The following is a 26539-nucleotide window of genomic DNA, read 5'->3' on the forward strand; positions in this document are numbered from 1 at the left end:
AGTTCATTCGGTAAAATAAAAAATGGTCACAAAGCGCTCAGACTTTTATTACGTCAAAAAGGCGTATCGTCGTCCATTTTGTTGACTGCTCACCATGGCGAGCTTCACACATCGCTGCTTTTAATTCTAAGCACATTCGCTAAGGAATTTACCACCCATCATCTTTTCTCCTTCACCGGTGTCGACGCTCTTCCTGATTTATTTGAACTTCCTGAACTGTACAGTTTTCTTTCAGCTTTGTATATCTTTTGAAAACACACAATTGTGCATTTATTTCCCTGATAATATGGATTAATTTGTCGATGCCTGCTCAAATTGACTGGATATATCTGTTCCACCTGACCATGCAGAATATCCAGGCGATAACACACTCAAAGGATTAGTGTAGTTTATATAGATCATTGCATTTATATAGATCATATTTTTATACCCAGAATCGCGTTATTAATTTCGGCAGGTTTCTCTAAGAAAGGGAAGAAAATAAAGAAGAAGAAGAAGAAGAAGGAAACCCCCCAAACAGAGGTACGAATGAAACTAGTTCATATGCTTTTTATGTTATTGGTGCATTTTTGCGGTTGTGGCTTTTCATCCGCATTTATGCGTTCACGGCCCCTTTACGTGTAACAGCCCCATATTTATATATAAGTGGTGTGTGGTGAGGTTTAAAAAAAAAAAAAAGGAAGGAAAGTCCTCATATTTTTAGGCCTACCTATATCAAATGTAAATGTATGTCCCTCGCTTTTACAATAAATTTCCTGGTTAAATAAACATGACCTAAAAAAAAGAGAGTAAATACAATTATATTTTGTATTTTACACTATTTAATTGTTCTATTTATTAAAAACAAGTATAAATGGAATCAAGTTCGTGTTTTTACGCATTTTTACATTTATTCCAAAATAATAACGCAGTTACAATTTAAACGATATTGTTTGTGAACTAATACTCAGCTTTTCTTTTTAATAGTCAACTTATTTTCAGCAGTCATCAAGCTTGTAAACACTGGTCACAGAAACGAAGATGTACCTTTAACTTCACCAAGCTGATTGCGCTCTAAAAAAACCCCGCAGTCATAATTTTTTCAGGCAATTTCAAGTTTGTTTTTGACTTGATATAAAGCGTTGATATCTAAAAGTGTCTGAGTTGTTTACTTCCTTTTTAATTATTATTCCCATTCCCATTAATGTCTTCATTCAGGCCAATTCGAGAACGCGCACGAAAACAAGAGGCGGGATTTATCGCGTGAACCAATCATATTTAATCATAGCTTGATGGAGGCATTGCCTCCTCTCACGTGACTTTCCCTCATTCAATCTCAATAACCCCCACTAAACCCACCGCACACATTAAAGTGTGTCTTAAGTCAATGGGTTCAGGGGAGGAAAGAGACAGTTACTTTACAAGAAACGAGTGACTTTTACACTTTTTAATTTCACATTTTGTAATATCGATTATTTTCTCATCCAGTTTTTTTGAGGAGACACTGCCAAGTCAAAAAGGGCAAAATATTTAGTGTTTTTATTTTATGGACTTAACCATCAATCACTGGAAGGAAAATGAGCAAGAATTGTACAAATACTGTAGATAAAGTATCGTAGCATGAATAGCCTTCCCCTTTGTTTTCTGTTAATGTTTAAGCCTTGTGGGTAAACTTGCTTTTCTTCCTGCTTTTAACAGGAAGAAGTTTTCCACTCAAATATTAATGGCTTCAAACAGTTTATAAGTTGTTGAAAAATGTCTCCCAGTTCGTTTGAGTTGAATGTGAGACCAAATATTCACTATAGGGTTCAAATCTGGACTCTGACCAGGCCAAAACCACGAGCCTGACGGACATCTTCTTAAGCCACTTCTTGCTTGTGTTTGCAGTTTGGGCAGAAGTATTGTTTTGTAACATCTGATCACTCCTTTTTAGATAACTTTTCATTTGTGGGAATCAAGCCATTCTGCAATATTCTCTTATACTCCAAAGCATTACATGATTTGTAATAGATTAAGATGAAAATAGTGTAAAGTCATTAACCTGTATGAAGAAAATTGCAGAATTTGCAGTGGATGCAGAATATTGGGAAAAGATGCACAGGAATGTCCCATGAAAACTCGTTCCTGGAAAGCAACCTTTAGACCACAGTTCACGTGTCAGAGCTTTAGGATTTACAAAGTTGTAAGCCGTTTATAGTGAGATGTTTACGGGTAGTTTTACCGTTTGGCATGTCTCTATTGATTCTAGTTTGATCACATTTAAGACAAAAAGTGTTCATTTATCCAAATATGTAGTCAATATATCTCATTAGAATGTGAATGTGTAATAGACCTTATTCAGAGAAGCGCCATGATGACAGGTATGAAGCTGTGAGGGATAAACTTACTGTTTTCAATGGCATCCGCTGTAAAAAGCTGTATAAAGCTCCTAGATCACTTATCATTTTCCACACGCATGTTGTCTGGATTGGTTTGTCATGGAAAGATATGTTTGCAGTGTTTCATCAGCAGAACAATCCAAAAACACATTATATAACAGTACAACCCACTGAAGAGATAGACCTAGACCTAGAGATTGGCATGGGGTACTTTCCATAAGATCATCTCTCAATGCAAATCAAACCAGCTATTAGGCTAACTGAAATAAAACCATGCCAACCTCTAGGTATGGTGAAGGCTATGTGATGATGTGGGGCTATTTTAATTCCAAAGGCCAAGGGAACTTTATCAGGATGCATAGTATCCTGGATCCATGAAGTAACTGGCCTTTAAAAATAAAAATCTGCCTGCCTCTATGGGAATTTAACATAGGGGTGTCCAGACTTATGCACCCTGTATTTTAAGGAAGAACATTTATTTATTTACGATACATTATTCATTCACAAAGAAAATTGGTGTCCTTAAAGGTTGGATTTTTCCAATTTTTTTAAATTAAGGCATTAAGTTCAATTTCCAAAGGATGATTTTTTTATTCCTCTTTTTAGTCAACTTTAGCATGGGTGTCTAAACTTATGCATAGCACTGTATGTCTATCCCTCACCGCCTCGCTTTCATTCCTGTTATAAATCAAAGATGCCGCTGCTGTGAATAAAGTCTATGGAAGGTAAGCAAACATCAGACCTTAAATGTTGATGGTTTGTGACTTAAGCTGTGTCGTGTTCACTCTCAGACACGCGAGAGCTGCAGGCGTATAGAGTTGCACTGGACAAGAGGAGCTCTCACTTTTACCTCAATACTTAAGCCTGTCTGACCTAATAACCTAGTGCTCAATAGAGCAGAGAAAGTGGAAATCATATTTAACGTGATAGATCATATTAATTGGTGACAATTTTGAGATTACGGCCAAATGCAGACCAGGGTATTTATATTTATGAATATTTATTGTAGTTGATATTGCTGTGTTTTTTTTACCTTTGCATTTTTACCTTCTTTGCTGTTACATGAATTTTATCATTTTTCCTAATATGTTTACTATTTAAATCTTGTTTAAAAGCCTCTAAGGCTAGTGTGACAACATGCCCCACTACTGACATCTTGTGTTCAGCTACCCAAATGTTCCTTGAGGTTCACTTATAATGTTAGTACAAAACAACAAATGTACAGTATGTGAGGAAATATGATTATTTTCAACTCTGGCTAGATCCACCCAGAAATACCCTAGCAACCACCTAGCAACCACCTAGAACACCCTAGCAACCACCCAAAAGACCCTAGCAACCACCCAGGACACCCTAGCAACCACCTAGCAACCGCCCAAAATACCCTAGCAACACCATAGCAACCACCCATAACATCTTAGTAACCGCCTAGCAAAAAACTTTCTGCTCCAAACTTTCTCAAGCCAACTTAAAGTTTGTCTCAACGAACTTTCGCATCTAGTTTAATAATTACTGATCTTAACAACGGAACTGAATCATCACTGAACGGACTTCAGCTGAACAAGTCAGAATGCATAATTTCCCTGTTTATCACTGTAAAGCTGCTCTGAAACAATCTGTATTGTATAAAGCACTGTATAAATTAAGGTGACTATAGCCGAACTATTTGTCGATGTCTTGCTCTGGAGGCGGTCATATGCAAATGTATTTGCCAGTGTGATGTCACAGATCCTGCAATATCAAAACAAGCCATTTTCGGAGCTTGATTAAATAAATGCTTTGTTTATAATGAGGACGACGTTTTAATCACTTCTGAAACGTTCAGGATTTTTTAATGGTAGCCTACAAAGAACTCTTATGTCAAAAGATTTAATTTGATTTCTCATGTCTAAAATTGAAGTTTTCTTAACCTATTGATGTGACTGCAATATTTGCATATGGAATTGTGATCAGTTTTTTTTTTTTCTTGGATTTATTTTTTCTTACCAAATTGCAGTTGGTCTTTTGCTTTCCTTTACGTTCATTTTTACTTATTTCATGTAATTCATGTAATTTTCATCAAATACTATTCCATGATTGGTTTAATCATTAATGGCCTCTACTAACTGTGTTCTCCACTCTCCTGCCCGCAGTCATGTCCTTCAGGAGGGGTGTTGTCAGGCAGAGTAAGTTCAGGCATGTGTTCGCACAGGCTTGGAAGGCCGAGCATTGCCTTGATGATGTCAGAGTGTCACGCGTGACGTGGGACGGTCCGCTCTGTGCTGCCAATCCGAAGTTCATTGCTGTCGTCATCGAGGCTGGAGGTGGCGGAGCCTTTCTTGTGTTACCGCTCGCCAAGGTTGGCATGCACTCTCTCTGCGATATGTGAAAACAATGAGGATTTACAGTTGTCTGCATAATCAAACCAACAATATTTCCATAAAAGTGGTTGAGCTCACATTGTTTTTACATCTCTGACCACTAGAGCGGTAGAGTGGACCAGAACACCCCGACTGTGTGTGGACACGCCGCTCCAGTGCTGGATGTGCAGTGGTGCCCACATGATGACAACGTTATCGCCAGTGCCTCAGAGGACTGCACTGTCAAGGTTAGGTTTACTCCCTTTAACAAAGCCCACACCTCATTTATGAATGGTGAATAAGGTGTCTTTATGAATATTCATTGCATTATTAAGACATGAAGATTCACATGGTACATATTGTCATTTTTGTTGAATGAAAAGTGTTTGGTACGTTTTTCAATATTTATCTAATTCTTTTTCAATCATTTCAATATGACTTAAAATTGTGTTTTTGAACCAAACAGTTTGTAAAAATCGATGTAAAAAAAAAAGTTTGGAATATTTTTTTGTTTTTGAAAACAGTCTGCAACATTATTATTATTATTATAAAATATTATTATAATTTAAAATAACTATTTTTTTTTAAATGTAATCCATTCCTGTGATGCAAAGCTGAATTTTCAGCATCATTATTCCAGTCTTCAGTGTCACATGATCCTTCAGAAATCATTTTAATATGCTGATTTGCTGCTCAATTTTTTTGCTGCTTAATATTTTTGTGGAAATCGTGATTTTTTTTTCGCGACACTTTTATGTAATATAATGTAATATATTTATATATAATATATTATATTTATACTATTCCATTATTCCAGTTTTCAGGGTCACAGGGTCATTGTAATATGCTGATTTGGAATTAATAAAAAGTTCAAAGGAACAGCATATATTTGAAATAGAAATCTTTTGTAACAATATCTTTTTGATAAATTCATTGTGTAATTTCTGAATAAATTTATTAATGTCTCTTTTTTTTTAAAATCTCACTTACCCCAAACTTTGGAATGGTTTGTGTATCACAATTTTTCACAAAAATATTGACCAGCACAACTGTTTTCAACATAGATAATAATAAGAAATGAGTCAATGAGGACTTTTTCTATTTTGTCAAGGAATCCTGAATTATTATTTTTTTCACGGTTTCTACAAACATATTACACACCACATCTGTATTCGTTTCACTTGGATAATAATAGTAAATGTTTCCTGAGCAGGAAATCAGCGTATTAGAATGATTTCTGAAGGATCATGTGACAGAGAAGAACTTTACTTTTACACAGAAGATACGTTTTCTTGTATCTCTAAAAAGAGAGTGTGTATGTTAAGTGTTAAGTGTATGTTGAGTGTGTGTACATACATAAATTGTTTGTGCACAACAGGTTTGGCAGATTCCTGACGGAGGTCTTACGTCTCCCATGTCTGAAGCTGCGGTGACCCTCGAGGGCCACAGTAAAAGAGTGGGCATCCTAGCCTGGCACCCTTCGGCCCTCAACATCCTGTTGACTGCAGGTAAGCACTTCCTTTTGTCTATATATACTTTGCGGCTCTCTGTACTTGGATTAAGTCTGTTCTGGCACACTCTATTTCTGGAGTGTGCTCTAATTGTGGTGTCTTAAACCTGCTTTATATCTTTTCTCATGCCCTAATTTTGGATGTTGGAGTTTGTTGATGGTTTTGTGCACCTTCAAAGCACTGAAAAGACAATAGAGGCTGTCAATCGATTAAAAATGAATTGCATGATAGGCTGATTCTGTAATTAAGTGAATCTCAATTAATTGCATATATCAATATTTGTTGAGAAAAGCCACCAAATGAAGATAATTGAAGACATTACACTCTTGAGGCAGACAAATTAATACGCTTGACAAAAAGTGGTTTTAGAAGTCAATATATTGTTTTATTTCCATATAATTAAGAACACTTGTATAAGACTTGTACAGAAGTCACATATATAAAGCTAAACCACTTCATGCACAGTTTGATTTAAAGGCTTGTGCACAACCAGACAAGGAAAGGCAGCTTTGGGTTTGATTTGCATTAGCATGTAAATATCTGAGATGCAAATCTTAGCTCTTAAACTGGTCAAATGTTTTTTTGCTGATCTTTTGGCCATCTTTGATCGGTAACACTTTATTTTGATGGTCCACTGTAGACATTCTACTAACTATAAGTAACTTTGCAACTACATGTCAACTAACAATCATTAGAGTATTAGTGGACCGTCTGCTTAATATCTGCTAACACTTTATTTTGATGCTCCCAATACAGACATTCTACTGAAAATAAGCACCTTTGCAACTACATGTCAACTTATTCTACCTGAACCCTAACCTAACAGTCTACTAATACTCTAATGAGAGTTAGTAGGCATGTCTCTGTACCAATTTTGGGACCAGAGCAAGAACTGCTGAATTAAGTACTTTAATAAATTTTGCCCGCTGTCAATCATCGCAGTTTCCGATTCAATGGCGCATTGTAATATTGTATTTACACTTTGTTGGTTATATGAAAGGATTTAGGAGCATGCGGCGAACATTGAACAAATCTAAACCTCATGCATTTTCAGCGGATTCTGACTAACTTACTGAATAGCACCTCTGATTGCCCACTGCATTCACACGCTCAACAGATATGATTGTGACTCATTACAATGCTCAACACTGGTAAAAACACGCTGTAAATAAATAGAAACCTCTGATGCTCAGAGAGCGCTCAAACAAACATGAACAAGAGCATTTGAAAGCAGCGTCTATCAGCGGGTACCGAATATACCCAGAACTACCGATTCATGGTTTACCGACCCGAACCGTACTGTACCGTACCGTATCGCTCAGTGGAAACGAGCCATTAGTAGTACCGATACTTTTGATAGCACTAGAATGTCTAAAGTGGACCATTGAAATAAAGTGTAACCCTTTGATCTTGTGTGCCCATGTTCTAGGATGTGATAATGTCCTCTGTGTGTGGGACGTGGGCAGCGGGGAGATGGTGTACCAGCTGAGTGACGCCCACCCTGACCTGATATACAGCGTGAGCTGGAACCGAGAGGGCAGCGTCCTGTGCACCACCTGTAAAGACAAAGCCTTGCGAGTCATCGATCCCCGGCGGGGAACTGTCCTTAAGGTCAGCCTGTTCATTCCTGCATCCTTACATTTCTGCATCAGGGTTTCCCGACCAGGGGTTTGTAAAGCAATGTAACAGACAGATTCAAAAGTTTGGGTTCGGTATGATTGTTTTGGAAAGAAATCTCGTATTCTCACCAGGGTTGCATTTATTTGATCAAAAATACAGTAAAAATAGTAATATTGTGAAATATTATTATGTTTTCTATTTATTGCTGTGATGCAAAGCTGAATTTTCAGCATCATTTCTCCAGTCTTCAGTGTCATTATGCTTATTTGCAGTTCAAAACAACAGCATTTATTTTAAATATTAATCTTTTGTAACATTATAAATATGTTTAGTCACCTTTGATCAATTTAATGCATCCTTGCTGAATAAAATGATTAATGTCTTTCAAAAACACTGACAACGGTAGTCTAGATACAGGAGATTTCAGTGTGATAGATAGAATATTCCTAATAGGCCGAGATGATACAGGTGTTCAATATAAACATGGGCATTAAGTGCACCTGAGGACTAATAGAATTATTCAAACAATGTTTATTGAGCTTTATTCTTTCAAAGCTTGCTATTGCTAGCCTCTCAGAAATTGCCTACCCTACCTTTAATAATGTGAAAATAACATTCATATTCATTGGAAGTGTCACATGATGTGACTGCAGTTCTGTTTGAGATACGACCGACTTGTTGGTGATGTTGAATTATGTATGAATAGAATATTATTGAATTAACACTTTATAAATCAACAATTTAATAAATAACTTTATAAATCAATAATAAAACAACAATTCTGTGGTTGCCTCTAAACATGAAAAGTCTCCAGTTAGCTTAGACTTTGCCCTGAAGCTGTCCTTGTTTTCTGCATCAGGTCACATAGGAATGTGTCAGTGTTTTCAGATCAGTGTTTTTGCACAGACATGTGATTTTTCTTGTCGTTTGACGATGTCACACTCAGGTGCGGGAGAAGGCTCATGAGGGCACCAGGCCAATGAGGGCCGTCTTTCTGGCCGATGGGAAAATCCTGACAACCGGCTTCAGTCGCATGAGTGAGAGACAGCTTGCCCTCTGGGACCCAGTAAGAGCTTTTTTTTTTTTTGAGGAAAATCATTGGTTCATTAGTCAGCAAGAACATTTTATGCTTTAGAGCCTGTGGTGAAGCTTGAATCTGTTAATAGAAACTTGATTGATCTTCCAACTGTAAGCTTTATGGGTAATTAATAATCAAAAATAATATACACTACCTTTCACAAGCTCGGGATTATTAAAGGTGCACTGTGTAGTTTTAGCAGCATCTAGTGGTGAGGTTGCGAATTGCAACCAACAGAAGTTACGGTGGCCGACAGGAAAAGATGTCGTCGTCCTCTGAGACAGCAGAGAGTAGCCAGTGAAGCAATGAGGTTTCTTTACAAAGATAAATTAAGAAATTATGTTTACTTAATTATTCAGTAAAATGAAATGTTATTGCGAATATTATTGTTACTTGTTCATCATTGTGTCAGTGTTTTATTCGCTGACTTTAGCTAGTTTCATTGCACGAAGAACAACATAGTGACGAAACGCGTTTGTCCGTTTAGGGCTACTGTAGAAACATGCCAGCGCATTTCAATGTAAGGGGACCCGCGCGGTATGTAGATAGAAACGGCTCTTTCTAAGGTAATAAAAACATAACGGTTCATTAACTAAGGTCTTTATACACCACTGAAAACATAGTTATGGATATGATATTGTATTTCTGTCAACAGATTACACAATGCACCTTTAAGATTATTTTTTAATGAAATTAATACTTTCATTGGTAAGGATGCATTAAATGTCTTTATTGTCACTTTACTGTCAAAATTGAAGCAGTAAAGCAGAAAAAAAAAATTCCTTTCGTCACCGGCATGCAATAAATTCTGCGGACTAGTCCGCGAAGGATCCATCTGTTGTATACGGAGCCCCCCTAGTCCCACTTTTACTATCTTGAGGCCACGAGTTACTGTCTTGAGGCCACAAGATAGTTATAATTATTTTTTTTGCCAAAGTGGGACTAGGGGGGCTCCGTAGTTGAATCCTTCATGGCCCGAGAAACGAAGGATGCATTTGGAGGAGCCTTCGAATCGGGACAGTCTTCGTCACGCCGTGGTGATGCAATCGGCTTTCGAAAGCGGCCTTCGAAGGATGCAGCCTCTGAATTGGGACTCAGCTACAGTCTTAACTTAGCGGCTACTGTATGTTTATGCAGCTGGCCCCAGGACACATGCATTGATAATCAGACACTCACTAATTATTTTAGTTGGCATGAAATCATCTATATAATCAATCAATCAATCAATCAATCCAATCAATCAATCAATCAATCAATCAATCAATCAATCAATCAATCAATCAATCAATCAATCAATCAATCAATCAATCAATCAATCAATCAATCAATCAATCAATCAATCAATCAATCAATCAATCAATCAATCAATCAATCAGATGAGCTTACTTACTTCTATCAGATGTTGCCTGTCTGGTTCAGTTATTGATATGTTTTGGTAATGATATGTTTTTTTGATAACCTCTTCTGTCTGTGCATTTCAGAGAGATCTCTCTGAGCCAATGGTTACACAGGAAATGGACACCAGTAATGGAGTTCTGCTTCCATTCTATGACCCAGACACCAACATGGTTTACTTGTGCGGGAAGGTAAGATTACCCAGCTTTCACTGCTGCACGACAGGTTTCACTAGCTGCTCTTAACTAGGATTGTCAAAAGTAGCGACTTCGGTACCAAGTCGGTACTGAAATTAAAAAAATGTGACTCTTTGAGCGCTGTTGAGCGGAATCATGAACACCTCTGATTGCCTATTGTACTCACGCGCTCATCGGATTTGTCTGTGATTGGCTACAGTGATCAACGCACGGGAGCGTTTGAGAGCACAAGCAGGCGTATATCAGCGCCAGCGGACCGGTCCGCCGATAGACGCCTGCTTTCAAACGCTCCCGTGTGTTTTTTTTTTTTTTTTTCAATGCCACAAGAACAAGAGATATTACATATTCACAATATCACATTAACTGCCAGGAAATTAGAAAAAAAAGAAAACGCCCCCGTGTGTATCTGTGTAAGCGCTCGCTGAAGAGCGTCATTGATGTATATTTACAACATGTTTTTGAAGCGCTGATCATTGTAGCCAATCACAGACATATTCGATGAGCGCGCCATTCCATTCCAGAGTGTTTACGATTCTGCTCAACAGCGCTCAAAGCGGCATATTTTTAACATTTCAGTATCGACTTGGTACCGAAGTCGGTACTTTTGACAACACTAGCTCTAACAGACATATAAACTGTGCTGTTTACAGTAAATGTGTCCAATCACTGACTCGGGTAGTTTTCCTTACATACAGGAAACATATTATCAAATAAGCTACGTTTTAAAAGTTTGGAGTCTGCAAGATTATTTTTTTGCGGTTTTGAATAAAAATCTCAGGGGCTTATTTGATCAAAAAAATATATATTTTAATATATTTTGAAATGTAATTTATTCCTGTGATAAAAGCTGAATTTTCAGCATCATTACTCCAGTCTTCAGTGTCACATGATCCTTCAGGAATCATTTTAATATGCTGATTTGCTGCTCAAGAAACATTTACTATTATTATCAGAGTGAAATGAAAACAGCTGGTTGTTGAAAACCGTGATGCCGTTTTTCAGGATTGTTTGATAAATAGAAAATGAATATTTTGGTAACACTGTAAAAGTCCTATAAAAGTTAATGCACAAAAGTATTAATTTCTTTCAGAAAAACAAAACAAAACCAAAAACATATCTTACTGACCCCAACTTTTTGAACGGTAGTGTACGAGATGTCGAGTCTGTAAGCACATGTAAACTAAGTGGTGGTAAATGGCACAATGATGGTATCAGATGTTAATACATTGGTACTTTGATGCATACCATAGATCGTGTGTCTCAGAGGCCCATGTAATAAAAGTAGAACTGGTAATTGCTGAAATCCAATGAAGTCAATGAGCTCTGTGACCATCTCTCTTTCACAGGGTGATTGTACCATTCGCTACTTTGAGGTGACAGATGAGTCACCGTTTGTTCATTTCCTGAGTCTGTACAGCAGTAAGGAGCCGCAGAGAGGTGCTGGTTTCCTAAGCAAACGAGGAGTAGATGTCAACAAGTGTGAAATAGCAAGGTATGATCTGACCTACGGTGTGTTTTTAAGACAGTGTCATTCTTCGACGTCCTGATTCTTTCTATTTAATATTGTCTTGATGAATCCCTGAGAACTTTGGAGTGTCAACTCCAACTTCAGTCTTTTGTTTGGTGCCAAAGTGGTTTGACTGGTTATTTGTCCGGGATGTTTGACTTAGAATTTTTCTTTTTTTTCTTTTTCTTACCCTCATGTGATTCCATTCTTTCTTCCATGGAACACAGAAAGAAATGTGCAAAATATTCACACGGCAACATACAAAAAAAAAGAGGGTTGATAAGAATTTAAGTATTTGAATCTCTTGTGCTCACCAAGACTGCATTTAATTGATCAAAAATACAGTACAAAACATTGATACTGTGAAACTGTTAAAATAACAGTTTTAATGTTATTTATATACAGTGCTATGCATAAGTGAATACACCCATGCTAAAGTTGACTAAAAAGAGGAATAAAAAATCATATTTTGGAAATTGAACTTAATGCCTTAATTTAAAAAATTAGGAAAAATCCAACCTTTAAGGACACCAATTTTCTTTGTGAATGAATAATGTATCGTAAATAAATAAATGTTCTTCCTTAAAATACATGGTGCATAAGTGAGTACACCCCTATGTTAAATTCCCATAGAGGCAGGCAGATTTTTTTTTTTTTTTAGGATACTATGCATCCTAATAAAGTTCCCTTGGCCTTTGGAATTAAAATAGCCCCACATCATCACATAGCATTCACCATACCTAGAGATTGGCATGGTTTTATTTCAGTTAGCCTAATAGCTAGTTTGATTTGCATTGAGAGATGATCTTATGGAAAGTACCCCATGCCAATCTCTAGGTATGGTGAAGGCTATGTGATGATGTGGGGCTATTTTAATTCCAAAGGCCAAGGGAACTTTATTAGGATGCATAGTATCCTAAATTTTTTTTTTTTTTAAATACTTAAAAATAAAAATCTGCCTGCCTCTATGGGAATTTAACATAGGGGTGTACTCACTTATGCACCATGTATTTTAAGGAAGAACATTTATTTATTTACGATACATTATGCATTCACAAAGAAAATTGGTGTCCTTAAAGGTTGGATTTTTCCTAATTTTTTAAATTAAGGCATTACGTTCAATTTCCAAAATATGATTTTTTATTCCTCTTTTTAGTCAACTTTAGCATGGGTGTATTCACTTATGCATTGCACTGTATGTGTATATATATATATATATATATATATATATATATATATATATATATATATATATATATATATATATATATATGTATATATATATATATATATATGTATATGCATTGCACTGTATGTGTATATATATATATATATATATATATATATATATATATATATATATATATATATGTATGTAATGTGATTCATTCCTGTGATGATAAAGCTGAATTTTCAACATTATTACTACCAATCTTCAGTGTCACATGATCCTCTAGAATATGCTGATTTGATGCTAAAGAAACATTTATTATTATTATCAGTGTTGAAAACAGTTGTGCTGCTTAATGTTTTTGTGGAAACCGTGATACATTTTGTAATTACATTTTGTCAGAGGTGTGGACTCGAGTCATGTGACTTGGACTCGAGTCAGACTCGAGTCATGAATTTGATGACTTCAGACTCGACTCGACAAAATGTACAAAGACTTGCAACTCGACTTGGACTTTAACATCAATGACTCGTGACTTCACTTGGACTTGCGCCTTTTGACTCGAGAAGACTTGCTACTTCCCATCATGAAAACTGGGGGGAAAAATGTCCACATGGCCGTGCCGCTCTCAGTTTATCTGCATCTGTGTCTGTGAAAAAAATGTGCACCACCTGTATGCATGCAGCGAGCGCGCGCGCTGCCTGCACGACATCCAATCACTGTAATCCCACGTTGTTTTGATTCGACAGCATCTAACGCCCGTTTCACATTCACACATACTCCGTTTGCAGTGCGTATGCGCCAGCGGGTGCGTATTTTTTCCCGTACCCATGTTAACAGGTTAGAGCTTTCACACTGCACGCGGTTGCAGTCCGTCGATCCGTTCCAGGTGCGGTGCGTATACAGCAGTGCCGCGATCGTTTCCGCACCGAGTCTATTTCTGCTGTGCTGCACATGTGCTGCACGCGCTGAATTAAAGTGACAGCGCATGTTTCGTGGTCAACAAGAACACAGATTGACCTAAAAATTTAGTAATTTCACCATAAATGCGATTAATTAAATAAAATGTAGTAATCTCACCATAAATGTATTTAATTAAATACTATTTTCACTTTAAGACCAGGGTAAAGCAAGGAAAACTACAATTTACCTCAACAAGGCGACATAATGAACAAATCTCGTCTCATTCGTGGAGGTGGAAAAACATGTTCCTTGTGACATGCAAGATTTATTGTATTAATTTAAATATAAAATAAAAGGCATGAGAGTCGCCTCGGCTGTTTTTTTATATAAGTAGCCTACATGGTTAAATATTTGACCACTTGCTTTAGGAACTTAATATGAGTAGAAGTAATGCATTGAATAATAGGCCTACTACGTTGTTTAAATTGTGTTTAAACGTGCATACATCTATTAAAGAGTGTAGCCTATGTGTACAAAGAGAATCGCAATGCTGAGACATAAGACCGGGGTAGCCTAAATCAAGGGAAAATACATATTTCAACAAGGCAACATAACACTCGTCTCATTCGTGGAGGTGGAAAAACAAGTTCTTTGTGACATGCGAGATTTATTGTATAAAGATTTAAATTATGCAAAAGAAAGAGTATGAGTCTGCTGTTTTTGTCAATTTTAAGTTTTAATTTAAAATGTAGGCTATGCGATTTTAATATAAGTACATGGTTAAATATTTTACCACTTGTTTGAGCAACTTAATATATAATTATATAAGAGTAATGCATTAAATAATACGTTGTTTAAATTGTATTTAAACGTGAATACATCTATTAAAGAGTGTATACGTGTGTACAAAGAGAATCGCAATGCTGACAATTTTTTTTTTTTTTAAATAAAAGATGCTAATAACTTCTGGATTTGAAATACAAATAGTGAGTATGTATTTGTGGTACAGCTGCGGATCACGCACTGCAAACGCAGCATATGTGAAAGCACTATTGCGCGTGCTGGTCTTGCACCGCATACGCACTGCAACACGCATTCCAATTATATTATCAGGTTGGTCCAGTTTTTCAGAAGTGATAATTTTGAGGAGTGAGGATTTTATTGATGACATGTTTAAAAAGGTTTAGGCTAAAACGATCCATGTCTATTTGAAAGTTAAACTGTTTTGCAATATGAGGTTAATACAATACAGGACTGAAGCTGCATGCTGTGCATTGTTCTAGTGCAATATGCTGTTGAAATACAAGCATTTTTTGTGAAAATTTAATTTTCTGTTTTTTACTGTATTTGATTATAAATCAAAGTATAAAAAGAGGTTTAAATAAATACAAATCTTACAGACGTACATGATTTGTATACATTTTATTTCTGTGGTAAGAGGACTTGAAATGACTCGAAACTAAAATGGTAGGACTTTGGACTCGACTTGAGACTTGTTGGCTTTGACTTTTGACTCGACTCGGGACTTGCCTCATCTTTGACTCGACTTGACTCGGGACTCGAGGGCAAAGACTTGAGACTTACTTGTGACTTGCATAACAATGACTTTGTCCCACCTCTGCATTTTGTACATCAAATATTTTGTAACATTATAAAATATGTTAGGGAAAGTTATTTTTAAAATGAATGTGTTCAAATATTGTGTTACTCCCTAAAAACTAATTGCGTTACTTAGTTACTTTTCATGGAAAAGTAATGTGCCACGTTACTTTTGAAATACTTTTTCTCACTTGGACTGGGCTTGTTTGTTCTTAGTAACAAAAAAACACAAATGTGATGTTTATCTAAAATAATTTTGCTTATTAGTATGGTTTAATTGGATCATCGAAGGTTAGCAGCTTAGACACTGGTTAATAAAGTGAGATTGAATACATAAAGTATATTTGTGTTATTATAGCATATTTTATTATTGCATGTTTGCTTAATATTCTGAGTTTGCATTTCACTGTTTTTACTCATTTTTAAGAAGCTGTACAGTAACTCTGAGTAACAAACTGGAGCAAGTAGGCTATTATTGATAACACTTTACAATAAGGTTAATTAGTTAACGTTAGTTAATGTATTTACCAATATGAACTAACAATGAACAATACATTTGTTACTGTATTTATTAATCTTTCTTAATGTTAGTTCATAAAAATCCAGCTGCTCGTTGTTAGTTCATGTTAGTTCACAGTGCATCAACTAATGTTAACAAATACAACATTTGATTTTAATAATGTATTAGTAAATGTTGATTAATATTAACTATAAGATTAATAAATGCTGAAAAAGTATTGTTCGTTCTTAATTCACGTTAACTAAGGCAGATAACTGTTAACTAATGAACCTTATTGTAAAGTGTTACCGTATTATTCGCTAAAAATCATTTTCATTTTTGAGCTTATACAGCATCTCTCTCCAGCGCTCGCATTTATCTCCATTGTTCTTCATCTTGTTCCATCAGGTTCTATAAACTTCACGAGAGAAAGGTTGAGCCCATATCTATGACTGTGCCACGGAAGGTAGGTTCAGGCTGCATGCATCCATGCGTTCACTTTTGAACCTGTGTTTACAGCGAGTCAGAAAGGAAAGTTAGTAAGTAACTTTTGGCTACTAATTAGTCATTCCATTTTGTCTGCATCTACAAGAGCTTTGAGTTGAACTTTGTTCTGATAGAAGTGTTGAGTTTCTGTTTGAAATCCTTTGAAGGCTTGGAAAGTTTAGTGTTACAGGAAGTTCTCTGAAAAATACCACATTTTGAATGCTCTCTTGCCTTGTGTGTAAAAATAATTGCACAGCGATGCGATGCTTAGGTTTCTCTATCAGCCATATATGCAATTTGTTAAAAATATATATATGTTCAAACGGTGATGATATGCTCATGGGCCATTCCACCGAATGGGTGCCATTTGTTATTGTATATTATTATAGGCTACTTATTATACTCTTAAAAAAAAAAAAAAAAAACCTGGGTAAAGCTCACTCAGAAATAAAAATTATGTCATAATTTTCTCTTGCTCATGTCATTCCAAACCTCCAAACATAAAAGTTCCAAAGAGGAAGTTATTTTTCCTTTCTTCAGAAGAAAAAGCAACATGGGGGCGAGTAAATCGTGACGGAATTTACATTTTTAGGTGAAATCAATGTGAAAATGAAATAAAACAGGAAACCCATTTGAATTTACCATTGTTAGCTGGTATTTGATGAATTCTTGGTACTGCCCCCACTGCTGTATTTTTAGAGTCTTAGTGTCTCTGTGAAAGAGGAAGGAAAAACACCCATGTTCAGCTGCCCATTTGCAAACTATTAATTGGCATGTTTATCAGTCTGCACCATTTCTCTAAATTAAACTCTTCTTTCCCCCCACCCACTATCAGTCCGACCTGTTTCAAGGGGATCTGTACCCGGATACGGCGGGATTAGAGCCCGCTCTATTGGCGGAAGATTGGATAGCAGGACAAGATGCCCCTCCAGTCCTGGTTTCCCTCAGCGGAGGCTACATGGCCCCTCCAACCAAATCCGGCACGCTGCGGGGTCGACCCAAACTGCTCTCCCAGACCAACACTAGTCCCACCAGCACGACTGCGCCAGCAAACCCTATGGCGGTTGAGATGGAGAGCGAGGGTTCGGGCCACGGGCGAGGAGGAAGGGATGTAGATGGTGGGATAGAGAGAGTAAAGAAAGAGGTGAGTGACAGTTGTGACGAGGTTCACAGAAATGAGGAGACGACAGGTGGTCGGCTGAGGTGGGCTCGTCTCATTATTGTACACTGTTTTTTTTTTTTTTTTTTGACAAACAAAACAGTAGCGCAGCTCACGCTTAAATAATAACTCTTTTCTTCTTGTTGGGAAAACATAGACACAGTCAGGCTGCTTGTTACGAGTCCACCGGTAGTTTCTCTCTATCTTTGTTTGTCAGCCAGCGGCTTTTATTCTCTCTTGAATGTTTCTGTATGATGCACAGCACAGTCTCCTGTCTGTGTGTGTGTGTGTGTGTGTGCTTCATTGAAAGCAGTGCATTAATATAGAATAGGGGTTAAACTGACTGGAACTACTTGTGCAATTAAATGATTTGAACCATATTACTGTAAAAAAAAAAGATATATGGACGTAGTGTACGTGACGTCACCCGTAGGTTTCTGAAGAGCAGTTTTGAAACCCAAAGTGGGCGGAGCCGGCCGTCGCCATCTTGGTAGCGCATCACTGGATAACCGAAAATGGGCAAAAAGGCGGGATTAGCTGAGGTGACGTGACGCTAACAGACAGCAGACGAATGACTAGTCGTGACAGCAGCGGCAATCCACCTGAGTGGCCACGCCCTTAATTATGCAGAACTTTAAGGCTTATTATAATTTAAACGGATGAGTTATAAAAAAAATTCACCCCCCTCACAGTTGTCATGAAGGGCAAAATTAGCTATAAAGACCAAAAACACTTTTTGCACCAGGCTGTAAACACATTTTTTTCTGCTGTAAAGTTGGGCTTGTTAACATGGGGGGTTTATGGGATTGACTCCATTTTGCAGCCAGTCTCTAGCGGCCAGTCGATGAATTGCAGTTTAAGTCACTTCTGTGTTTGTTTCAAGAGAGAGACAGGCAGGTTGCCTCTTGGTTTGAACGCACACCTTCCAGCTAATCAGAATCGGGTTCTGACACACCATAGAATAAATATATTTATAACAGGGTATGTCAGAATACTCTAATCTGATTGCGTCATTGTATTAATTAGCAATGAGGGGTTAGAATGGCTGTTTTTGAAGTAATTAAACTCAAAACGTTATTGTTAGTAGAGAGAGACGCTACACAAACCCAGGTAATACACACACACACACACACACACACACACACACACACACACACACACATTCTTGTACATCTATTTTTATGAGGACATTCATTGACACAATGCAATCTCTAGCCGCTTACCCTAACCTTACCCATCACAACTAAGTGCCTAACCCGAACTCTTACCCTAAACCTACCCTTAACCTAATTATAACCTTATCCCTAAAACCAAGTCTTGACCCTCAAACAGGCCTTTAAAGGGGTCTCAGAAAGTGAGGACCGGCCAAAATGTCCTCACTTTACTCTCTTTGTCCTCACTTCAATGGTCTAAAACTCAAACTGGTCCTCAAAGATAGTTGTACAAGTACACACACACCTCTCTCTCTCTCTCTCTCTCTCTCTCTCTCTCTCTCTCTCTCTCTCTCTCTCTCAATAATTCATTCATATAAATAGTATAATTCAATCAAATAAATGTAATCTTAACACTACTTTATCTCTGTGTCTGATTTAAAGCATTCAGTTTCAACGCACCTGTTTAAAGTTCCCCAATTATGCTATTTTAAAGGTTCCTACTTTTGTTTTGGAGATCTCCTATAATAGTTTTACATACATCCAAGGTCAAAAATATTTTCAAAAGTATAATTACTTCTTTTCTCATAATATACTTTGCAACATTACCTCTGCTCTCACAGTGTCTGAAACGATTCAATCAAAGATCCAGTCTCTCTAAACTCCTCCATTCCGAGAGCCTACTTTGCTCTGATTGGCCTGACTGTTGTGATTGGACTGTTGTGATTGGACTGTTGTGATTGGACTGTTGTGATTGGACTGTTGTGATTGGACTGTTGTGATTGGACTGTTGTGATTGGACTGTTGTGATTGGTCTACTTCTTACAGCGCGAGTCAGAAATGAAACGGCCATTACCATATCTGAACTTCAGCTCCGAATCTTCCTCAGCGTTTGATACAAAGAACGGGCACAATGGCGGATCAATTCGAGCCCAAGTCCGCATCCTTTTGAAGTTCATGCGAAGAGTATTTGCTTTCGCAGCGCAGAAAACAGCGTCTCCATAACATGTCGACAACACAAACCAAACTTTTCCAGTCTCAGCTTCAACTACAGTGTTTGAGGGTCAAAGTAGATGTTATTCACGGGCAGCCAATGACGACCATAGACTGGCATTATGCAAATGGCCGGCTCGTTTCGGCAGTTCAGAATAGCTTTTTTTTGTCGTGCACTTTGATCTTTAAAACTTTGCAGACCTTTTAAATCCACAAACACCTGTATTTACACACGGCATGGAAAGATAATATAGGGAAAAAAGCATAATAGGGGCACTTTAAAGCCTAAATGTTGATGTCCCATTTTCTTTCTTGCACAGGAGGACCAGCTTTCTGATATTCTGACGGAGGTGCGGGCGTTGCGTGCTCTGGTTCTGGCTCAGGGTCACAGGATCGACGTTCTGGAAAGGCAAATCGCCCGCATTGAGGATGGAGAAGTGTGAAGGAAACTACAAACATATCACAACACATAGCCTTACCCACATTCAAAAAGCTTCACTGAAGAGTTATGGGAAATGTAGTTCCGTTACTGTGACATAGTAATACAAAGAAATGATTGAGCTTTGAGCTTTATTGGTACACTTTTGGCTATTGATGCACTGATATATAATATCCTAAATGCTGCTCATTTTGTGCTTTTACTAGGGCTGTTACATCAGGTACTTACTGCTAAGTACAGACTCTGAAGTCAGAATTCGGTTGGGTCAATATTTGCATGAACATGCAAACTTTAAATGAAAAGCAGACTTGGTAATATCGTGTATTGTGCATTTAAGAAAGCATTTATGAACGCTTCTACTTAATGAAAGTAGTTTGAAGCATGAAACCTTCAGGAAATGTATTAATCCAACATGCTGAATTAATTCCTTTCTTCCGCTAAAGTTTGATGGTGCTTATAAACATGCATTGACCAGCACTGTTCTTGGGGTTTCTTTCTTCCATTTTATGTCTTAACACTTGTAGCATTTATTTGGGATGTGGTTAGAGTTTCATTTGTGGAAATGTGTGTAGCATGTGATAGAAACTGTACTCGTTGTTGAAGGAATTTGTGAGCTATCGATATAATGAAGAAGAGTGTCAGAAAATACAGATGAAGATCTTCTAGGATGAAAAGTTGCCCAGGTCACATTTCACCTCAAAATCAAAAGGATAAGAAGAAAATAATTTTTTGACATTTTCAACTTTTTTCTTTTTTTTTAAGCACACATTCTGCATTTTGTAATTGTTTACTTATTGGGATTTTTTTTTATTCCTATTTTTGGGAATTCACTGATTTTACAGTAATCATTTTCCATATTACACTAAAAGCGTACTGTAAAACATTTTCTTTTACAATTAAATCAGACTAAATTTTTTTTTTTTTTCATTATGGTAATGAAAAACTGTCATTAAAATGCCTATCATTTCTTATTTATTTCCTTTGATTTGGAGAGACCTGGGCTTGTTCTCGGCAGGTCCGTTGAGATTCTTGAGAGTCTCTTGATGAATAACTGCGCTTCATTCCTGTTTGATTGAATATGAAAAACACTAGTAGAATGTGACATTGATTTAGAGGTTTAGATGGTGGCGTTTTTGTATTTGTTTTATTTTTAGTTCGTGATCATGGGCACTACAATCAGGGATGATTGAAACGACTCATCCTCCTCTGTGAATGACTTTATGTAGCTTTATCTGTTGTATATGTTGTAAATGATCTAAGTACCCATTTACTTAAAACTTAAGTGCTAACTTAATCTGTTCTTTTTAATAAATGACATTCACCCTTATCTACTGTGAATCAGTTGCTTTTATTTATCGCATTACAATCACTTACAGATTGTGCCAGCTGGCCTGTGATTGAGGTCAAAACGAACATTTTAGGTGCTACTTTTAGAAATGAAAGTGAACTAGCTTAGCAGTGCCAAACAGTGATTTCTCCTGTAAATTAGGAAGTAACGTTAACTGTTAGTTAAGGTTAATCAAGACGAATTTCAAAACTGAAATGGCATGTGCAGTGACATTAGCAAACTGATTTGAGGAATATCTGACCAGCTCTGGCTAAGAAACATGATCTCCTGTTGTGTATTTGAGCCAGATTTTGCCTGCACCTTGATCAACTGTAAGAACCGAAGGTGTTTTAAAAAAAAATTTGGTCGTTCCGGAGCTTTTTTGTGTGTTGTTGTTGTTGTGTAACAACGACCACACTCTGCATCGAGCCTTTTGCTGCATTCTCTGCACTGCACAAGCAGTGAAGCGTTCGTGCTTTCATGGTTCATAGCATCTTTAAGCTCGAGCTTTACAACAGGATGTGGTCTGAGAGAGAGACTTTGTGTTTCATCTCACAATCTAGCTGAAGGAAACCGTGTTCCACTGAGCTCTTCCTGTGTGGACTCCTTAGACGAGTTATTTTTGCACATGCTTTCATGTGAACGTTTTATTTTCACTATAAAATGTTCATATTTTTTATTTCGAGTTTCTAATTAACTATTAATATCATGATGTTAAGCAAGAAAACAAGCCAAATGCATTATTTTTGAATTCTTATGCATATTTCTTTATTACTTTTACCTCAAAACTGCCCACTATAAATCGCTTTAAATTTGAACCCCCCCCCCCCCCAAATAAATAAATAAATAATATATATAGCCTATAATTTTTTTTATTTATTTATATTTTGCAAATCAAGATTCTTGTCATGACCTTATTGCATAAAAACCTGATACTTTTTAATCTCTCTCTCTCTCTCTCTCTCTCTCTCTCTCTCTCTCTCTCTCTCTCTCTCTCTCTCTCTCTCCCCGCCCCTCTTTCCTGCCTATATGGCCAAGACAAATTTGAATTGTCTATTTTATTCTCACATGGGCTATGGGTTTAAGGACAGTTGAGTAAAGGTGAGTTATTTCAATTTACCGTTTTTTTTTTTTTTTTTTTTTTTTTGTGTGTGTGGCTTGTGCTGAATTTGATTTGACAATATTTATGAACAGCACTGTATTTTTGAACACTTTTGAACTCTGTATACTAGGCTATTTTCGGCTATGTATCTATATATTCTGTATTCCTATTCCGATCTGTATTGTAAATAAGAAGTATAGCATATTATGTGTGAGTTTTAGGAAACATGTAATGCAGGTTTGTTTCAAAAGCAACAATTAATTCGTTAATTTCCCCTTCTTCGAGCGTTTGCCATTTCATGTGATTTGGCACATGGTTTTTGGCAGACAGACACATCACACATTCGCCCGTGCCGTACACAGCTGCATTAGCACAACTTGTGAATTGCTGTTAAGTGCTATTAAGTGGCTTGAAGGTCATTTATTTAGACATGTATTAGTTAGGGTGTGTAAGTGTCAAGGTGTACATTTAAAAAAAACAACCTTTTGCACAGTAACAACGAAAAGCTGATGTGATTTCCTGCCAACTTTTAAAAAATAATGCAAGCATGCTGCTTACTTCCGTGCAACTGCACTTCAGCACAGAGCATGGCGGGAGGATGGTGTTTGTGTGGGCAAAAAAACCACAGTTTATCACAGTCTATATATATATGAAACATGTTGCAAGTTGTTGAATATCCAGCTAAAGACACTGTGGAGACTGTGTGATTGCTATATATTCTTGTGATAATTTTTATATTGTATTTCTATTTAAGTTTTATTTATTTATTTACGTAATTTTTTATATTGAGGCTATTTGAATAAATGTATTATTTTGAATTTTATAAATGTATTGTTTACACTATAGCCTACCGGTCACAAGATTAGAAGAATTAAGTTTTGTTTTTGTTTTTTATGTTTTTGAAAGAAGTCTCTTATGCTCACCAAAGACTACATTTATTTGATGCAAAAATACAGTAAAAGCTGTAATATTGTAAAATATGATTACAATTTAAAATAACTGGTTTCTATTTGAATATATTTTAAAATGCAATTTATTCATGTGATGTCAAAGCTGAATTTTTTTTGCAGCCTTTACTCCAGTCTTCAGTGTCACATGATCCTCGATGAATTATTCGAATATACACTCATTCGAATTTACACGACACCAATGTACTAAAAACTGAAAGGTTTTTCCTTTGCTTGTTTCACATACAAATGACAACACTGTCAAAACGATCCCGTTCACACCGAAAACGACTGAAAACGCTGTATTATTCATGTCAGGCCTGTATTTGGCGATGTCACTTTGTAAAGAAAAACTACACGTCTGACAGAACGTAACATGCATGCACATGACGTCATTGTTTTCACAAATTCGCGCTTTTCTAGTTCACACAGAGACGAGAATGGAATCGTTTTCAAAATAGTTTTAATAGGTTAAACCTATTAATAGCCTCTCTCTCTCTCTCTCTCTCTCTCTCTCTCTCTCTCTCTCTCTCTCTCTCTCTCTATATATATATATATATATATATATATATATTTTTTTTTTTATCGCACTGAACCCAAACTTGAGGACTGGAGAGATGGCTGCTGAAAATTCAGCTTTTCCATCACAGGAATAAGTTATATTTTAAAATATATTCAAATAGAAAACATATCTTTTAAATTGTAATAATAATATTTCACATTATTACTGTTTTTACTGTATTTTTCATCCAATAAATGCAGCCTTGGTGAGTATTTTACCATTGAAAACACTAAAAACTCTTTACTATTCCTAACTTTTGACCTGCAGTGTAAATAAATGATACATTTGATTCATTTATTTCATTAATTCTCCCTGTTATTTTTGCACTCTTTTTAGTCATGGCATCACACACATCGAGTTATGACAGCACTGCAACTGTCCTTATCCTCCTCTTCATATTAATCGTACTTGTTCTGGCACTGGTGTATTTTTACAAAAAACTGAATGTGGACACAAATGGACAGTACACCGTCCAGAACATCATCTTCGCCCCTGACGGCCTACGGGATCGATTGAGACAAGGAGTTGGGGTTGTGGAAAACAGATTTGGTGTCCACATTTGGCCTCAACCCCGTGATGACGAGGAGAACATAGGAGATAATGACGAAGAGGAGGGTGGAGGTCATGACAAACAACGCGACAGTTACACAGAGGGAGAACAGCAGGAAAATGATGACGGCGGGGACGATTCTTCGAGTGACTATTCCAGCGTTGACCTGAGAGAGAGGGCTATGGCGCAGGTGGAGGAAAAGAAAAGTGAGAAGAATGAAGCTGAGAAAGAGAAGAAGAAACAGAAGGAGGAGGAAAAGGAGGAGGCAGCAGCAGGAGAGAAGGATGAAAGTGAAGAAGTGAAGAAAGAAGAAAAAGTGGGATTGCTCGTAGATCTAACGCCGTTTTCAGGTAGCGCAATTTGGTCTGGGTCTAAGGAGGACAAAGATGGAAATGAGGAAAATGACTTGACTGAGTTATGAAAAGCACAGAAACATGGCGTGCGAATTTAATATAGGTGGGAAATCAGGTGACTGGCCCAGGGGGCGGCACAAAAAAAGTGATTAAAAATGTAGAGTCAGTTGAACACTGCAAAGCCTGACATAAAAATCCCATGGAACAGTTTATTGAACCTTAAGACAATGTTTAAAAACAAATAGAGCAAAAATTTGCATGTGTTTTTTGGCTGAGTTTCATATTTTATAGGCCTACTCATGATTTAACAGGAGTTTTCTAAAACAATTATGTTTGGATAATCAAGTAAACCTAAATTTCTTCAGTCCAGTGTTCATCTTGAAATATTACCGAAAATATAAAGGTTTTTGTTACGTTCACTTTATAAAAATCAGCAGCAAAAAAAAAAAAAAAAACACATGTATGACCTGGGGGTGTTTTTAGAATTATTCTAAAAGGCCTTTTAAGATAAAGCATCGATTAGACGAAAGAAGACAAAGTTGAATGTGTAGCCTACTACAGGTTTTCCAGCAAAGTTTTGAGCATGTTGATAAGTTAGAGGTCTAAGAAGTTTCCGTATCAAATGTACAGTCGGTTTGAACTTTAAAAGTCAGTAAAACGGTTCCACACCCTTTCTGTAAGTTGTTTGTTGTTTTCACTTCCTGCTGTTTTTCTGCCAATGCTGACTCTGTGTGAAAATACATTGTGAAACTTGGTAACATTTTTATGAGATGTATATATTTTTGCTATACAGAATATTTTTCATGTCAATAAAGTGATTGTCTGAATTGTTGAGTGTTTTAATATACTGTAGCCACTAGTGTAAATCTCACAAAACCTGCCAAGAACGTGTTTAGAATATATTTAACCCCAAAATAATAAGGAATAATATTTTTTTTTAAAGAAAATTAGAGTCGACATTAAAAAGAAGTTGCGATAGTCTTTTCTTCCCTATTGTGATGTATATCCAAGTGAAATGGACAGGACACGAAAAAACATAGGACGGGACGGGATTTTGTCCAAGGGGAATTGATTGGGTGGTTGTGGTTTGCTATTGGTCGATCTCATGTGAGTGACAGGTTTGTCCCGCCCTCACGCCAGTAAACACATCATCAGAGAATAGAAGAGATGTCGCTATAAGGGCAAGTTATTTTAATTAAAGATTACAAGGGCACATGAATTAAAAAAAATCTACATATGGATAAATAATTTCTATAAACTGCAATATTCCATGAAAATAAGAATTGTCCATTCT

The 26539-nt window shown here is 36.7% G+C and overlaps 2 protein-coding genes across 2 annotated transcripts; both read left to right on the plus strand.

Moving 5' to 3' along the window:
- The first annotated feature begins 71 nt into the window (after positions 1 to 71).
- Positions 72 to 21731, plus strand: coro1b (coronin, actin binding protein, 1B). The gene is made up of 11 exons (XM_084404000.1): positions 72 to 522; positions 4490 to 4695; positions 4822 to 4944; positions 6075 to 6204; positions 7637 to 7818; positions 8774 to 8893; positions 10387 to 10491; positions 11844 to 11989; positions 16585 to 16642; positions 17498 to 17806; positions 20286 to 21731. The coding sequence occupies exons 2-11, from the start codon at positions 4492 to 4494 to the stop codon at positions 20406 to 20408; spliced, it is 1500 nt and encodes a 499-aa protein (XP_084260126.1). The 5' UTR covers positions 72 to 522; positions 4490 to 4491; the 3' UTR covers positions 20409 to 21731.
- A 1000-nt stretch (positions 21732 to 22731) lies between these two features.
- On the plus strand, positions 22732 to 25675 carry LOC311287673 (uncharacterized protein). Its single transcript, XM_084404680.1, has 2 exons — positions 22732 to 22832; positions 24679 to 25675. The coding sequence occupies exon 2, from the start codon at positions 24681 to 24683 to the stop codon at positions 25311 to 25313; it is 633 nt and encodes a 210-aa protein (XP_084260806.1). The 5' UTR covers positions 22732 to 22832; positions 24679 to 24680; the 3' UTR covers positions 25314 to 25675.
- The last annotated feature ends 864 nt before the right edge of the window (positions 25676 to 26539 follow it).

The sequence above is a fragment of the Rutilus rutilus genome (assembly GCF_951802725.1).
Source record: "Rutilus rutilus genome assembly, chromosome: 3".
In the NCBI taxonomy this organism is placed as follows: Eukaryota; Metazoa; Chordata; class Actinopteri; order Cypriniformes; family Leuciscidae; genus Rutilus; species Rutilus rutilus.

What these genes read in the sequence shown, in the direction of transcription:
- coro1b (XM_084404000.1), top strand. Translation starts at nt 4,492, where the DNA reads ATGTCCTTCAGGAGGGGTGTTGTCAGGCAGAGTAAGTTCAGGCATGTG. An exon ending in CAGAGGACTGCACTGTCAAG is followed by an intron (nt 4,945 to 6,074) that starts GTTAGGTTTACT and finishes TGTGCACAACAG; the next exon opens with GTTTGGCAGATTCCTGACGG. An exon ending in CAACATCCTGTTGACTGCAG is followed by an intron (nt 6,205 to 7,636) that starts GTAAGCACTTCC and finishes CCCATGTTCTAG; the next exon opens with GATGTGATAATGTCCTCTGT.
- LOC311287673 (XM_084404680.1), top strand. Translation starts at nt 24,681, where the DNA reads ATGGCATCACACACATCGAGTTATGACAGCACTGCAACTGTCCTTATC.